The 15,508-nt window shown below is 38.7% G+C and overlaps 2 protein-coding genes across 4 annotated transcripts in view; one reads left to right on the forward strand and one right to left on the reverse strand.

The window, feature by feature from the left end:
* Window positions 1–15,508, forward strand: part of TOMM5 (translocase of outer mitochondrial membrane 5) — a 495,867-nt gene that overhangs the window by 205,330 nt on the left and 275,029 nt on the right. The window lies entirely within an intron of this gene.
* The window catches only part of DCAF10 (DDB1 and CUL4 associated factor 10), a 61,855-nt gene continuing 59,850 nt past the window's right edge, over window positions 13,504–15,508 (reverse strand). For 2 of the 3 annotated variants that reach the window (XM_050762130.1, XM_050762128.1), the window contains one exon: window positions 14,063–15,476. In XM_050762130.1, coding sequence (XP_050618087.1) covers window positions 14,920–15,476 — 557 coding nt within the window. In that variant the 3' untranslated portion in view covers window positions 14,063–14,919. Of the gene's footprint in view, window positions 15,477–15,508 lie in introns of all 3 variants that reach the window. The other variant, XM_050762129.1, reaches the window with a different exon arrangement.

Raw genomic sequence — 15,508 nt, forward strand, 5'->3', positions numbered from 1 at the left:
CCAGACAAGTTCCAAAGTAAAAATTAAATATCCCTTGATTGCTCCATTACCTCCCAGGCTGGATTAGGTCCCTTCTGTGCCAAGTGATAACTGTTTCTTGCCTGTCTCTAACTGCATGTTTGTACTGTATCTCCCAGGACAGTGTGATCTCCTTGAGGGCAGGGTCTGTTTTTCAGATTTCTGTATCCACAGATTAGAGGTTCTCATAATAAATGTATTTAATAAAGTAATGAATCTGATCTCTGATATTTTCTTTATCAATTATTCTCCTTGTTTCAGAAACACTTTTAATTTCTTAAGAATTTCTTTTAGAAATCATCAAGAGGAATACATAATGGATAATTTCACTTATATGGAGTTCTAGAAGAGGAAAATCTATAGCAGGAAAAAAAAAGAACAGTGGTTCCCTCTGGGAGGATAGGGGCAGAAGTTCACCTGGAGGAGGCAGGAGAGAACTTGCTGGGATGGTGCTCGTGGTCTATATGTTGACAGGAGTTTGGATTACACAGGTGTATACATTTATATAAATTTAAGTAATGTAGAGTTAATCTGTGTACTTCATTGTATGTACATTTTATAACAACAAAAAAACAAATTTTAAACTCTAGTCAATGATGTGCATGTGAGGACTTTTAGAAGGATGAGTACAGGTGTCAGCAATCTAAAATGCATCAAAAAATAAGATGGATTAGGCTGGGCGCAGTGGCTCGTGCCTGTAAATCCCAGCACTTGGAGGCCGAGACAGGTGGATCACCTGAGGTCAGGAATTCGAAACCAGGCTGGTCAACATGGTGAAACCCCATCTCTACTAAAAATACAAAAATTAGCCAGGCATGATGGTGGGTGCCTATAATCGCAGCTACTTGGGAGGCTGAATCAGGAGAATCACTTGAACCTGGGAGACAGGTTGCAGTGAGCCAAGATTGCACCACTGCACTCCAGCCTGAGTGACAGAGAGAGACTCCGTCTCAAAAAAAAAAAAAAAAAAAAAAAAAAATTAAGATGGACTGATGGATCTAGTTAGTTAAGGGATAAAATAAGTAAAATATTAATGGTAAAACCTTGGTAAACAATGTTCACTGTAAAATTCTTTTAACTTTGCTATTTGGATATTTTCATAATAAAATGTTGCGAAAAAGCATTAGGGGATTTATCATTATTGCTGAATACTTGAGAAACTTAGTTTAACTCTTTTAGTATGCTATTCTTAGATTGCTATGAAGTTATAAGATACCACTGAAATACTTGCAGGAAGGGAATATAAGCCTGTGGCCTAGCAATTTACTTGTCTTCCCCACTAATGATAATAATACAGCAGTTCCCTCCCACTCAGGTCTGGACTATCCACCCCCCCCCTTCCGATTGTGACAGGGCTGGTGGCTAAAACAGAGGCTAATCTTTCAAACATTCTTTCCTGCCGGGCGTGGTGGCTCCCGCCTGTAATCCCAGCACTTTGGGAGGCTGAGGCAGCTGGTGAGGTCAGGAGAGTGAAACCATCCTGGGTAACATGGTGAAATCCCGCCTCTACTAAAAATACAAAAAAATTAGCTGGGCGAGGTGGCGGGCGCCTGTAGTCCCAGCTACTCAGGAGGCTGAGGCAGGAGAATGGCGTGAACCCGGGAGGCGGAGCTTGCGGTGAGCCGAGATAGCGCCACTGCACTCCAGCCTAGGTGACAGAGTGAGACTAGGTCCCCAAAAAAAAAAAATCTTTCCTAAGACTGCCCAGCGATAAGGGTAAGTCTACCCACCTCCTGACTAGCAGGGACCAGGCTGACCAGGAAAATTATGATTTTCCTGCAATACACTGCAACTTTCAATAAATGCCAGGAAATCTTTCTTTTAAGTACATACATTTATTAAGTACGCAAGAAAAAAACCATTTAGGTAATAACTACTTAAGAATAAATGCAATGTGTCCAGAACAAATCTGATGCTCTGTATTTTAACTTTTAAAAAAATCACAGTTAAACTTGTATCCTTCATTTTACCCCAACAAAAACTAACTTTTTTATAGAGAAGGACTTTAACAAGTAATGTCAACAAGGCATTCTAAAATACTCATAATTTAAACAGCTTGCAAGGAGACAACTATTTTTTTTTGAGACAGGGTCTTGCTCTGTCGCCCAGGCTGTAGTGCAGTGGCGTGATCTCAGCTTACTGCAACCTCTACCTCCCAGGTTCAAGTGATTCTCCTACCTCAGCCTCCTGAGTAGCTGTGACTACAGGCATGTACCACCACGCCCGGCTAATTTTTTGTATTTTTAGTAGAGACAGGGTTTTGCCCTGTTGGCCAGGCTAGTCTCGAACTCCTGACCTCAGGTGATCTGCCTGCCTCAGCCTCCCAAAGTACTGGGATTATAGGTGTGAGCTACTGCACCCGGCTCCTTGGAAACAACTACTTAAAAAAACAAAACAAAACTTTTTTTTAAGGCTAAAAAGTGTTTTGAGTTGTGTATGCCCTGCTTAAAGTTTCAGTTGTTCCTTTTCTGGATTTATTGCTATTGTTAGCAACAGTTGCAGCTATTTACAGTTCATACCAGGGAGTGTTAATTTCTGTAGCTGCTCTCTCATTTTGAGTTAAAAGATAAACTACACAGTACCAGGTCTGTTCCTGAGAAGGTAAGAAATCTTAGCTTAGTTAACTGCCCAGTAATGTAAATATCATGTTTTTGTTTTGTTTTGTTTTTTGAGATGGAGTTTCGCTCTTGTTGCCCAGGCTGGAGTGCAATGGCGCGATCTCGGCTCTCTGCAACTTCCACCCCTCAGGTTCAAACAATTCTGCCTCAGCCTCCCGAGTAGCTGGGATTACAGGCATGCGCCACTACACCCGGCTAATTTTTGTACTTTTAGCAGAGATGGGGTTTCAACATTTTGACCAGGCTGGTCTCGAACTCCTGACCTCAGTTGATCCGCCTGCCTTGGCCTCTCAAAGTGCTAGGATTACAGGCATGAGCCACTGCACCTGGCCAATATCATGTTTTAATCAGGGAACTCTTAGCTCCAGTTCAAGAAGTGTAAACCTGATAATGTACTGACAATGATGTAGCTGAAGGGACATACTGTTGTTCTTCTATACTGGCCTCAAAAAGGTAAGAGGTTCTCTAAATGGACTTCTGTTATCTACACAGAGATCCATGGCATCTGTCATCCATGGAAGCTCTAAACCTTAACTGCATTTTCTATATCAGTGGTTCTCACATTGTGGTCCCTAAGATCTATAGCATCAGTGGAGGACTAATTAGAAATGCAAAACTAGGGTTCCCACTCCAGACCTACAGAATCAGAAACTCTGGATGTGGACCCAGCAATCTGTATTTTAACACATTTTCCAGGTGATTCTAATGCACGATAAAATTTGAGGACCACTTTTTTTGTTCTCTGCCAAAAGGGAGGAGCCTGGAGGAGAACTCAGTGGACAGGCCCAGTGGTTGTTGTACAAAAATTGGACTTTCCCAAGAGGGGATGAAATGCCATGAGGTAGGAGATAGCATGAAGTCTCTCCAAAGAATGAGAATGACACTCCCTGACTAGAACAAAGTCAGAGCTAATTTAATGCGGTATTACAGCAGATGCTTCTAACACTTGGTGAGAGGACAATGATAAAGCTCCCAAGAGTGCCTGCCCGTTGTCTTGAGTTCTCCTGTAGGGTGGGGGAGTCAGGGATAAGAACCTGATTCTAAGGCCTAAGATGGCAGTCTATTTCTGCCCAGCATACTCACTGGGACACACTGCCAAATAGAGATGATGCATAGTTTCCTTATCCTAGACACCAGATCACCACTGATGGCTGATAACATCTCTGTTAATACATCTACCTTTACCCCATCAGGAACCAGGCAATCCTATAATTATCCCATTATTGTGGGAAAAAAAAATATGTGATTGAAGCCACACAGATCAAGAGAGAAACTTCTAAGATTATGGCTCTGGAAGCCATAAACCTTAAGTTTTAAGCTTGCTTATCTTTGTCCTTTAATAATATTGTGGATGTTTTTTTCCGCCTGGTATGTAGTTTTTGCAATGCAGCAACCAACTGTACATAATGTTCCATAAATGTACATTGTCATGATTTAAATACCTGTTTCAAGTTGATATCCTAAATAGTTATTAGCTTTTATTTAGTTAGTTAGTTTTGAGACAGGGTCTCACTCTGTCACCCAGGCTGGAGTACAGTGGCATGATCAAGGCTCACTGCTGCCTCAACCTCTTGGGCTCAGGTGATCCGCCCACCTCACTGCCCGCCCCTCCCCCAACCTTCCCCAATAGCTGGAACTACAGGCTCGTGCCACCATGCCCAGCTAATTTTTTGTATTTTTTGTAGAGATGGGGTTTCACCACGTTGCCCAGGCTGTTCTCAAACTCCTGGGCCCAAGCAGTCTGCCCGCCTTGGCCTCCTAAAGTGCTAGGATTACAGGCATGAGCCACTGCGTCCAGCATTATTTGTTTTAAAAGTAGCATATGACAGCTACAAACCACAACAGCTAAGCCCTAGTAGATGAAGGTCTGGGGAATAAATGTACTTATGTGTTACAAGACAACTCTGAAAATGTTACTGGCCCTATACATGTAAGCAGCAGCTTTTCAACTTTTTCACAATGATATTAGAATAATTTTACCTAATTACAGAATACAGCTGCAATACATTTCTCTTACAGTATGACACCTGTATTCACAATGTTCTACATAGTTTGTAAGCAGGAAACATTTTCTCACTGAATTATCAAAGCTGTATAGCAACTGAAGTTAGGCTATGAAGTCAGAAGAACCAGGTAGGAGTCTGACTCTGAAACTTACTAGGTATATGACTTTAGGTAAACTAAGCCTCAGTTTCTTCCTCTGTAAAATGGGAATAACTGTACCCACTTCATAAGAATGCCTTAAGGATTAAATAGTGCCTGTGAAGCACTAAGGCTAGTACCCAACACTAGCACACAGTAAGCAAACAGAACAATAGCCCCTAAAGATGTCTATATCCTTAATACTCAGAACTTGTATGTAATGTTAAGGGCAAGTGTTAGTTAAGGTTGTAAATGGAATTAAGTTTGCTAATCAGCTGGCCTTAAAATGGAGAGATTATCCTGCATTATGCAGTGGGCCCAATGTAATCACAAAGGTCAGTGTAAGTGAAAGAGGGAGGCTAGAGAATAAATGTCAGTGTCAGAGAAAGAGATCAGAATATGCTATGTTTGGCTAGGCACGGTGGCTCACACCTATAATCCCAGCACTTTGGGAGGCTGAGGCAGGAGGATCACTTGAGCCCAGGAGTTTGTGCCCAGTCTGGGCAACATAGTGAGACCCTGTCTCTACAAGAATAAAAAAAATTAAGTAAATTTTTTTTAAAAAAATAATATGCTTTTCTGCTGGCTTTGAAGGAAGAAGGGGCAATGAACCAAGGAATGCAGGTGGCCTCTAGATGCTGGAAAAGGCAAGGAAATGAATTCTCCCCTTAAGCTCCCAGAGGAAACACAGCCCCACCAACACCTTGATTTCAGCCCAGTGAGATCCATTTCTGACCTCCAGAACTGTAACATAAATTTTTGTTGTTTTAAATAACTGAGTTTGGTAATTTGTTACAGCTGCAATAGAAAACAGATATATATTGTTGATTCATTATTATTAATGCATGCCAAATAATTATTTCCCTTTCAATTAAAAATATATTTCTAAATAGCCCAAAATATGTCAGTCATAAAGATAACAAAATGGTGATAATTAGTGCTATAGTTAGTTAAATCAGTTTATCTGAATGATTAATTTCACAAAATAATTTGAGTTCAAAGGGATTCACTCTTTTTTTAATCTCCAATGATTTACCAAAAAGAGTGTCCCAGATATGATTATAATATTCTGGTGAATGAAAATAATCTGGCAAAATTAACCATCAATCACACTGTTAAGTAATACAACAAGAAAATGAAATTCTCGGGAACACTGTGAAAAATAGCATGTTCTAAGTTTATATAAGATTCAGTCACTGTAAACAGCTTGACAAAAGTAAAAATCTAAGAATGATGCTTCCTATTGATAAGAATACAATTTTCACTGAATAAAGAACTAATTTTTAAAACTCTACAAAACATATTCATACCAAATAAACTTGTAAATGGCTAGAACATTAGTGAACATATGTGAAAAATGCAATCTTAGTAAATGTGTTTTTAGTGTAAAATGCCAATTCTACATTTTAGATAGTAGCCTTCCCAAGATGAAATGTCTGTATACCAGCTGAGGCACAGTTTATCCCTGGAAGTACAGGAAGAAATTTAGAACTTTAATTTTTAAAAACCATATCCTTTTAAACTTTCAATTTTCCTCTGTGTATGTTTTAAAATGTACTTAACAAATCAGTACAATAGTATACCCATCATTTATAGATAATCAGAATTTGGATCTTAAATATTTTCTGATGGAGAGTGCATGATTGAAAAAGTCCGGGATATCACTAACAAGAATTACCAAGCCACTTCCTTTGTCATAGCCTTGTACTTGATTTTGGTCTAAAAATGCACATATAGGGAGTTCAAACAAAAAAATCTCCAGCAATTACTAAATCAAGTTTGCCGTCAACCTTTTAAACAGGTTAGCCACACACAAAGTGTGTCAAATGTTTCAAAGTAGCATTTATTTTTTAAAAAGCATGTTATGAGGTAGACTTATATCACATATTCACTGCATGTATAATATAAAGGTTTTTTTAAATTAAAACCTTATATTTTTATGTAGGTATGTATATAGATAAAATAAACTCATCTATAACTCTACATTCATCCATTTGAAAGACTCAAAACAATTCAATTAAAAAGGTAAAAATGATAGTTTTAGAAAGCTTTTGTAATTCTGAAATGAAGAACATTTGATCTGTCCAAAAATTTGTGGGAGCGAGGTGGTTTTAATTTTAGAAGTTATTTTACTAAATTATACATTTTATAGCTAATTCTCAATGAATGTGAATATCTTTATTAGAAGGTAAGTGAAAGATACTATAATTCTTTTATTATTTTGTACCCATCATGTCAAAATGATTACATCTAAGTAGGACCAGCTACATAACTTGTGAGCACAGTACAAAATAAAAATGCAGTGCCTTTGTTCAAAAAGTTGAGAATTTCAAGATGGCTATAGCAGACCATTAAAGTAAGCATGAGGCCTTTCAACTTTTTTTTTTTTTTTTTTTTTTTCCAGACAATCTCAGTCTCACTCTGTTGCCCAGGCTGGAGCGCAATGATGTGCTCTCAGCTTACTGCAGTCTCAACTTCCTGGGCTCAGGTGATCCTCCCACCTCAGTTTCCCAAGTAGCTGGGAGTATAGGTGCATGCCACCATGCCTGGCTAATTGTGTGTTCATTTTTTGTAGAAATGGGGTCTCATTATATTCCCCAGGCTGGTCTCAAACTCCCGGGCTCAAGCGATCTTCCTGCCTCGGCTTCCCAAAGTGCTGGGATTACAGGCGTGAGCCACTGCACCCGGCCTACATGGAACCTTTCTAAGTATGGGGCACTATGTAACTGCACATGTGCAACCCCTTTAAAGCCAGCCCTGAACAGAAGTCTCTTTCAGCGACAGCTATGGAATACCAAGACGATAGTTATCTTTGTCCCTTGAGTTCCCAGTACTAAACTAGGCATATAATAGCTATTCAAATGTTTGTGGAATGAAAAACTGAGTCTTAACTTGCAGTTTGCCACGTCAATGAGAAATGTTTGGTTGCTTATGGTTAGAACAAATCTTACCCTGATGAATATAGTCTGTTAATTATAATAATAAATGATGGATTCATCTATTACTGAATAATCTGCACACTGCATTCTGCTGGCTTCATGAGAGCTTGAAGCCACATATGGTGAAGGTTCATTTGATTAATTCAACAAATATTTATTGAATAACTACTATGTGTCAAGTCCTGTACCAGGCACTGAGAATACAAGAATAAATAAAACAGTCTGCCCTCAAGGAGCTTACAGTCTAGCATAGGAACTTAAAACACCTCAGAACCTACTGAGAAAACTCTGGTTATCTAGTATATTATCTAGAATACTCCAAATTTCCTAAAAATGTGAATCTAAAATTTATCAGAAAACACAGTTGGGCAATTGAAGATGCAGTGAAATTTAAAAGAAAATTCAAATATTCACCCTTTAATGTAAAAACCATGAAATCTAAATGAGGGAGAAACTTAAGAAAGCTGAAAATTCTACCTATTTTAAAGACTTTGGACCAGATTTAAACTTCAAAAATTATTTTATTATCTCTGGGTGACATTTTCATTTATAATGGCATTTATATACACATACATATAGGAGGTGTATGTGAGATATATTCCTTGGGGCTTTTGTTAAAACCCATATCTTTATCCCTAGTTCATTTACAACTAAAGAGAGCAGCATAATGGTAACTTTGAGATTTTCCTTTTGATAGTAATTTCCATTAACATTTGGGAGAAATTCTTAGGACATGATTTAGAATCATTTCTAGAATATAAATTTCAGTATAATCTTATTCTATAATGAGATAAAACTGTGTCTTTGTAACAATATTTGATAATTTAAGCCTATGTTTTTATGGTTATTGAAAAAGTTTAATGGCATCCAAAATACTCTTTTGTCTATCTGAATTTTTTTCCTGTACTCTTCTTCTTTTTTCTTAAAAGCATGATAGACCCCTCTGCAAATACAGAGCCTTTGTTGTTGCTTTGCTGTACTTTGGTACATTGCTGTTTATTCCTTAATCTAGCAGCATCCTTAGTTTGTAGTATATCTTACTTAGTTGCAACTAAAAAAAATTGGTGGCCTGGGCTTTAACTGGGAGTTTCTATTATCTAGAAGGTTACTGGGAACCTTTCAGAAAAGTGGAAAGCAACCAAAAGAGCTGTCTCAAAGACTGTGCCCCCCAGAGTTTTTCCAGCTCTTACTGTAGACACTCTGGACAGGCACAGTTATCTCAAGTCCAAGCTCATAACAGCATATTAGAAGAAAGTGGGGAGCCTGTTAGAGGCAGGCATATTGATAGTGTGGGAGGAGACATAGCAAATTACTTAGCAGATATTTAAAAAATTTTTAAATCCAACAGCAGTCTGAGGCAAATGATTCTGTATACCTCAGGGCTGAGAGAATCACTTTATAGCATATTTGTTATAGCCCTTTACATTTTACAAAGTGTTTTACATACATCAGAGCTGGATACTTATAATAATACATTATGAATATAACTTCAACTTTTCATTATGAAAATGTGAATTATACTGAGCATGATGTTTAAGAAGAAGGCAGGAAGGTATACTAACATACCTAAAATACTCACATCAAAAATAATTACAAGTTTTTAATTTTGGCACTTAAGAGATATACATTAGCTATCCAAAAATTAATATGTACGGTTTCCTTCAAGACCAACACGGGGTATCACTGAGTGAATTTTCACAGCACTCAGTGACTGCTGGTCATTAAATGGGGATGATTGTCATCAGTATAAGTATCACACTATTTGTCCTGCTAAATACAAGTTTAACAGATACTTATGGATGCCAGTACCACATATTCTGACAAATAAGGGAAACACTAGGCTTTTAAAAGATTCTCAGAGTGTTTTCCCTATATTGCACTTTCTAGATAACACAATGTTAACAATGATATAATGTGATCTTGGTTCTAGACACAGGAGTGGGGAACACATGAATTACCTTTTTCTTGTTCCTTTTCTTAAAATTTTTAGTATAGTCTCAGGAATATAGCAAGGAGAAATAACAAAATGTACATGTGCTTTGGGCCTCTGAGGAAAAAAGACCACCCACACACATTTTTAAAAGACTAAAATAGATGTCTCTTCTGCTTTAGCCATTTCATTTTCACAACTGAAAATAAGGAACTACTATATATTTGATGTCCCTAACTCATTAAACATAGCATTGCCATAAATGCACTGTTCTGCAGAAAACTTTTTAAACAGGAGCACAATTTGTACTACATTTACTAACAATTATACTACATTACCAATTATAAATTATGAATAAAACTGAATAAAATTCAGAGTAAAAAACATCAGATTAGATTTTACACTCAAGTGAAATGGGGCTTTGAAATGTTAAGTAATTTCCTCCAATACTATAGCATTCCTGATGCCGTTTAATTCCTTGATTAATATTCCTTGATATCTTTTTCATCGTCCCCATACCTCAGGGAGGACAAAGGTTCTTTTGAGTTTGCTGGCTGTTAATTTTTAATTCTCATCTGTGTGGCTCTGTTTTTTTCACAAGGCCATTTATCCTTCATTTTTTTTTTTCTATTTTACAGCTGCTTATTCTGCTTGAAGTTTTTTAGTTAGGAATGGCCAGAATGTGTGCCCTGAGTTTATGATAGTCTCATGGAAACTGTTAATCTTACAGTTTTTTTTTACATGATACAAATGGTAAGCTAGCTCTATAATTAAAAAAAAAAAAAATACTTCCAGAAGATACTAAACAAATAACAGGCAGGCTTACCGTACTTTACAAATTAAAGAGCACAATGGTAAAGCAGTAAGCACAGGCTTTGGAAAAAGAAACAAACCTGGGTTTGAATCCCAGTGCTGCCTCTCACTGCCTACTCCATGACTTAAGGCAAGTCATTTAATCTTTCTGACCCACTGTTCCCTCCAAAGTAAACTGGGGCTCATTCCACCTACCCTGCAAGTTTTTGTGAGGGTTAGTAGTGAAGTCTGTACATTATTTGACACATGACAGGTACTCTCTATAGTAGTTAAAGAATCATTGGCTGAATTTTGAGTTGGGCAACTTTGCTGGTCTAGCATCTGATATGGAACTCTTTCCAGAGTTGATAAAATTTATGAAATTTCTTTTGAATATCAATATGACCACTGTACTTGGTAGGTTATTTTTAAATAATAACATAGTTTGGGTGTTTTCACCTCCAAAACTAATTTTATTTTATCTATTTTTTTTTTTTTTTTTTTTTTTGAGGCAGAGTCTTGCTCTGTTGACCAGGCTAGAGTGCAGTGGTGCCATCTCGGCTCACTGCAACCTCTGCCTCCCAGGTTCATGCGATTCTCCTGCCTCAGCCTCCTGAGTAGCTGGGATTACAGGCGCCCGCCACCATGCTTGGCTATGATTTTTGTATTTTTGGTAGAGACAGGGTTTCACCATGTTGGCCAGGCTGTTCTCAAACTCCTGACCTCAAGTGATCCACCCACCCCAGCCTCCCAAAGTGCTGGGATTACAGGCATGAGCCACCATGCCCAGCCTATTTTTATTTTTTGAGACAGGGTCTGGGCCCAGGGTGGAGTGCAATAGTGCAATCTGGGCTCACTGCAGCTTCCACCTCCCAGGCTCAAACCATCCTCCCACCTCAGCCTCCTGAGTAGCTGGGACTATAGGCGTTTACCAACATGCCCATCTAATTTTTGTATTTTTGGTAGAGACGGGGTTTTGCCATGTTGCCCAGACTGGTCTGGAACTCCTGGACTCAAGCGATCCTCCCACCTTGGCCTCCCAAAGTGCTGGGATTACAGACGTGAGCCACCGTGCCCATCCCTATTTTCTTTAAAAAATGTGTTTTTTACAAAATGTATGGCAAGTCTATGTATTTACTGTGCTTTTGTGGTAACTTTCTCAATGATAAAAAATTTCCGGTTTTGTTAACATCCATGGTAAAATGATCTAATTTCAAAAATTTGTTTTAGAGCCAAGATCCTTTTAACCTCTATAAATGTGTGTGAATAGTTAGTTGGTAGGTCCTACAAAGAAATGTCATTTTTATTCATGTATTTTGGGTTGTTTAAACATTTATGTAAGATTTAAAATACTTTTCTTCTTATGGCTAGAAGTCTCAGCTTCTACTCCCATGCCTGCCTTTTTAAAATCTATTGGCCAGTTTAAGGGTATTAACAATAATACAACTTAAAGACAAAATGTCCATAAGTCATTGTTTCTAACAGACAGCATAACACAGTAGAAATTGCCCTGAGCAAGGAATTAGAAGACTGGAATTCAAGTCCCAACTCTGCCACTAACTTTGTGGGATGACCTTAGGCAAGTCACGTCACTTCTCTCATTTGTCAATTAATGCAAATGATTCCATTCTAAGTTATTTTCCACCTCTAAAATTACTTTCATTTACTGTTATTGTTTATTAAATAATGAAAACAGTTTCTGGGAATTGTCTTAAGCACCAAATGGGTGGAGAATAATTTTTTTTTTTTTTTTTGAGACGAGTCTCACTCTGTTGCCCAGGCTGGAGTGCGGTGGCGCAATCTCGGCTCACTGCAACCTCCACCTCCCAGGTTCAAGCAATTCTCTTGCCTCAGCCTCCTCGGTAGCTGGGATTATAGGTGTATGCCGCCACGCCCGGCTAATTTTTGTATTTTCAGTAGAGATGGGGTTTCACCATGTTGGTCAGGCTGGTCTCGAACTCCTGACCTCGTGATCTACCCGCCTCGGCTTCCCAAAGTGCTGGGATTACAGGCATGAGCCACCGTGCCTGGCCAGGTAGAGAAGAATTTACTGCTAATTAAGGTTATGTTTTTCAACCTGCAATCCAGAGACCCTCAGAATAAAGATTACTTGAGGTTCCTATGAAAAACGCAAATTCCTGTCTTCCCCCTGGCTGAATCAGAATCTCATAAGGTGAGGCTCAGGTTTCTGCATTTTTCACAAGCTCTGTAATGGGTACAATACACCCTAATGTTTGAGAACCAGTGGCCTAGAGAGAATGCAACCTAAGAGGGCAAGGCTAGTGCATAGCTTAAATTGCTCCAGCCTTTGGTAATCCCTTCTAAACACAGTGCCACCCATGTGGAGGAGACTGCAAGAAAGCTGTTATTCAAAGAAGAACAGTCAGCCTTGTGCTTGAGTCCTGCTTTATACTTATGTGTTTCATAAGAAAACACAAGGCAAGTCTTCATATCAGCACTTAGTCTTGATATCCAAGTCACTGACTACCATACTTATGGTAACAGTTTGAAGAGGACTGCAACTCTCCCCTCACTAATGGTGACAGAGTTGGCTTGTGACACCTGGCTCAGGGAAGAAAAATGAGTAAACCCCTACCTCTACTCTTAATTCCTCTTCCACCCCAATACTGTTAACACATCATCCTGTGTGATTCAAATAATCTGGCAGATGAAATACAGAAAATCTAAGTCACATTGTTCTTATCACTCTATGACCAAATATTGTACTAATCTAATTTTAAAAATCCTTTTCTGTGCAATAGAAATAACTAAAGCCCATTCTGTCTCCTTTCCTTTCTAATGCTGTTGATAGGAACAAAATATCAAGTAAGGATACATGCTAGAGATGTTAAATTCATACAAGTAAAGTAAATTACAAAGAGAGGTGGTAATATTTGCTTCTAGAATTTCACAATAAAATCCCTCTCGCCATGAAAATCTTTTTATAATTTTAACAGGAAACTTAAAAGACATTTTGTTGCAAGATTATCTTAACAATTATAAGAATAATGCCATTATCTGTGCTCAATATGGATAAACATAACAGCAACTTTAAAAGACCAAGTATACTCATAAGTGAAGATGAAATTTCTTTTTCAACAACCAATATGCCAATATCCAGTTTCTAGGTTTTATTCAATTCTAATGTCATGGGTTTCTCCTACTCCAATCAAAACTCCTGCCAAATTCCACAAAATTGACACCAAAATCAACACAAAGAAAGAGAGGGACAGGGAGAGGAAAAGAGAGAAATAGTGAGGAAGAAAGGAACTTGACAAGAGCTACCATGCAAAATGACCAGAAGAACTGGAGTTCAGTGGCACAGATCAGCAGGAGCAGAGGAATGCTGAAAAAGATGATGCTGCATAGAGTCTAACTTGGAGATGCCTGTATGATGCTGGATGACCAAGTGCTAAGGTCACAAGTGTGTTCATGGACCCATAAGAACCAGGATCTTGACCCAAACTTATAAGATCTTCTAAAAAGAAAATACTTCATCTAAATTGAAGTAATTCCTAAGTCAAACACCAGAAGAGTTCCTTATTTGATGTAAGTTGTGCCTAAAACTTTGGCTGATACAAAGAAACCCGTCCACTAAGGCACCCTGAGGCAATCTGACAATGTGTTGGAGAGAACTTTGTTGTCAGTACCACATCATTATGAGAGTACAGAGAACGGATCACCCGCAAGGGACTGGCTTCTTTGGGCAAGCAGTCAACAAGTTCACTGCACTGTTTGTCAAATCCCAACAAACGAATCCCATAGCCATGTGGGGAAGAAATCATTCGCCCATCGGGGCTGAAGCAAAGTTCTTTGATGTAACCCCTGCCTACATTGGCTTCTTCAATGTAATGAGTCAGTCGTAGAGAACAGCGAGGTGAGACAGGTCGCACTGGAGCTCCTTCTTGGAATTCATAGACACAAGTACACTAGGGGGAGAGAAGGGAGACAAACCAAGGTTACAGAGCCCAAATAGTTCTACAGATATTCCTTATTTTTAAAAAGCTCAACAGATTGCCAAAGCCACAGAATTGTTACAAGAAATCACTCAGAATAATGCTATCCCCCTCCCAACTAACAAAACTTGTAGGCCCCGTACTTTATTATCTTCATAAGCTAAGGTTATTCTGTGTTATGATGCTTTAAAGCCTTTTGTTCCCTGAGGCTGCCTGTGACTTCTGTAGTAATACATTCTCTTTTCTAAGGGCAACAACAATGTTGATATTTTAAAAATTCCTGGAGTACATCCAAGCCCTAGAGTATCTTACCTCTTCCCCTACACAATTCAAAGGCTCTTCTCTTCTCTCCTTTCAGTTGTGGCCTCTAGGACCAGTGAGATCCTTGGAAGACTCTTGCTTTCCAGAGTGATGAGAATCATAAAGTCATTTAACACCTTTCCCCCTAGTCATCAGTATAGTCCCTTCCTTTCCCAGAGTTTCCCCTGGTTTTTAAAAAAAGAAAATTATGATACTCAATTGGCTTAGTAAAATCTCACATTTAGCCAGCTTAGCTGAAACATTTCAGACCTATGTTTATTATACAAGGGTTTTTTTTTTTTTTTTTTTTTTTTTTTTTTTTTTTTTTTTTGCGGGGGGGTGAGATGAAGGAGGCAAGATTTAAGAAGCTGGGCAAAATCTGAGCTGATGCTGGCCTTTAAAGTACGTCCCACCTTGTTCAACTCCAGCAGGAGAGGAATAAGAAGAGTTTGGAAGGGATAATGATACCATATGAAGCAAGAGAGGACAGAAACAGGAGAGTCGAGAAGCAGGATCTCTAGCAGTATGCCCTTGAAGGCAGAGACTGCAGTCAGTGATCGGCCTAAGGTCTGCACACACGGCAATGGCAATTTGTCCAATGAGCCCTGTTGAAGGTGGAGTGCTGCTGCCTGTACCTCCTCATCATCACTGTTGCTTGAGCACCGAAGAAGAGTGGCCCAGCCTTTTGGGTGCAGCTGTAAGGATGTGATGCAGTTTCCGTGGTCACTCTCACCAAGAACTTCAGGGGTTACGACTTCAAGACTATTTCGTGGTGAAACTCCTGAGATACAAGAAAAGGAGGATGTGGAATTT

Source organism: Macaca thibetana, chromosome 15 (genome assembly GCF_024542745.1).
Source record: "Macaca thibetana thibetana isolate TM-01 chromosome 15, ASM2454274v1, whole genome shotgun sequence".
Lineage (NCBI taxonomy): Eukaryota > Metazoa > Chordata > Mammalia > Primates > Cercopithecidae > Macaca > Macaca thibetana.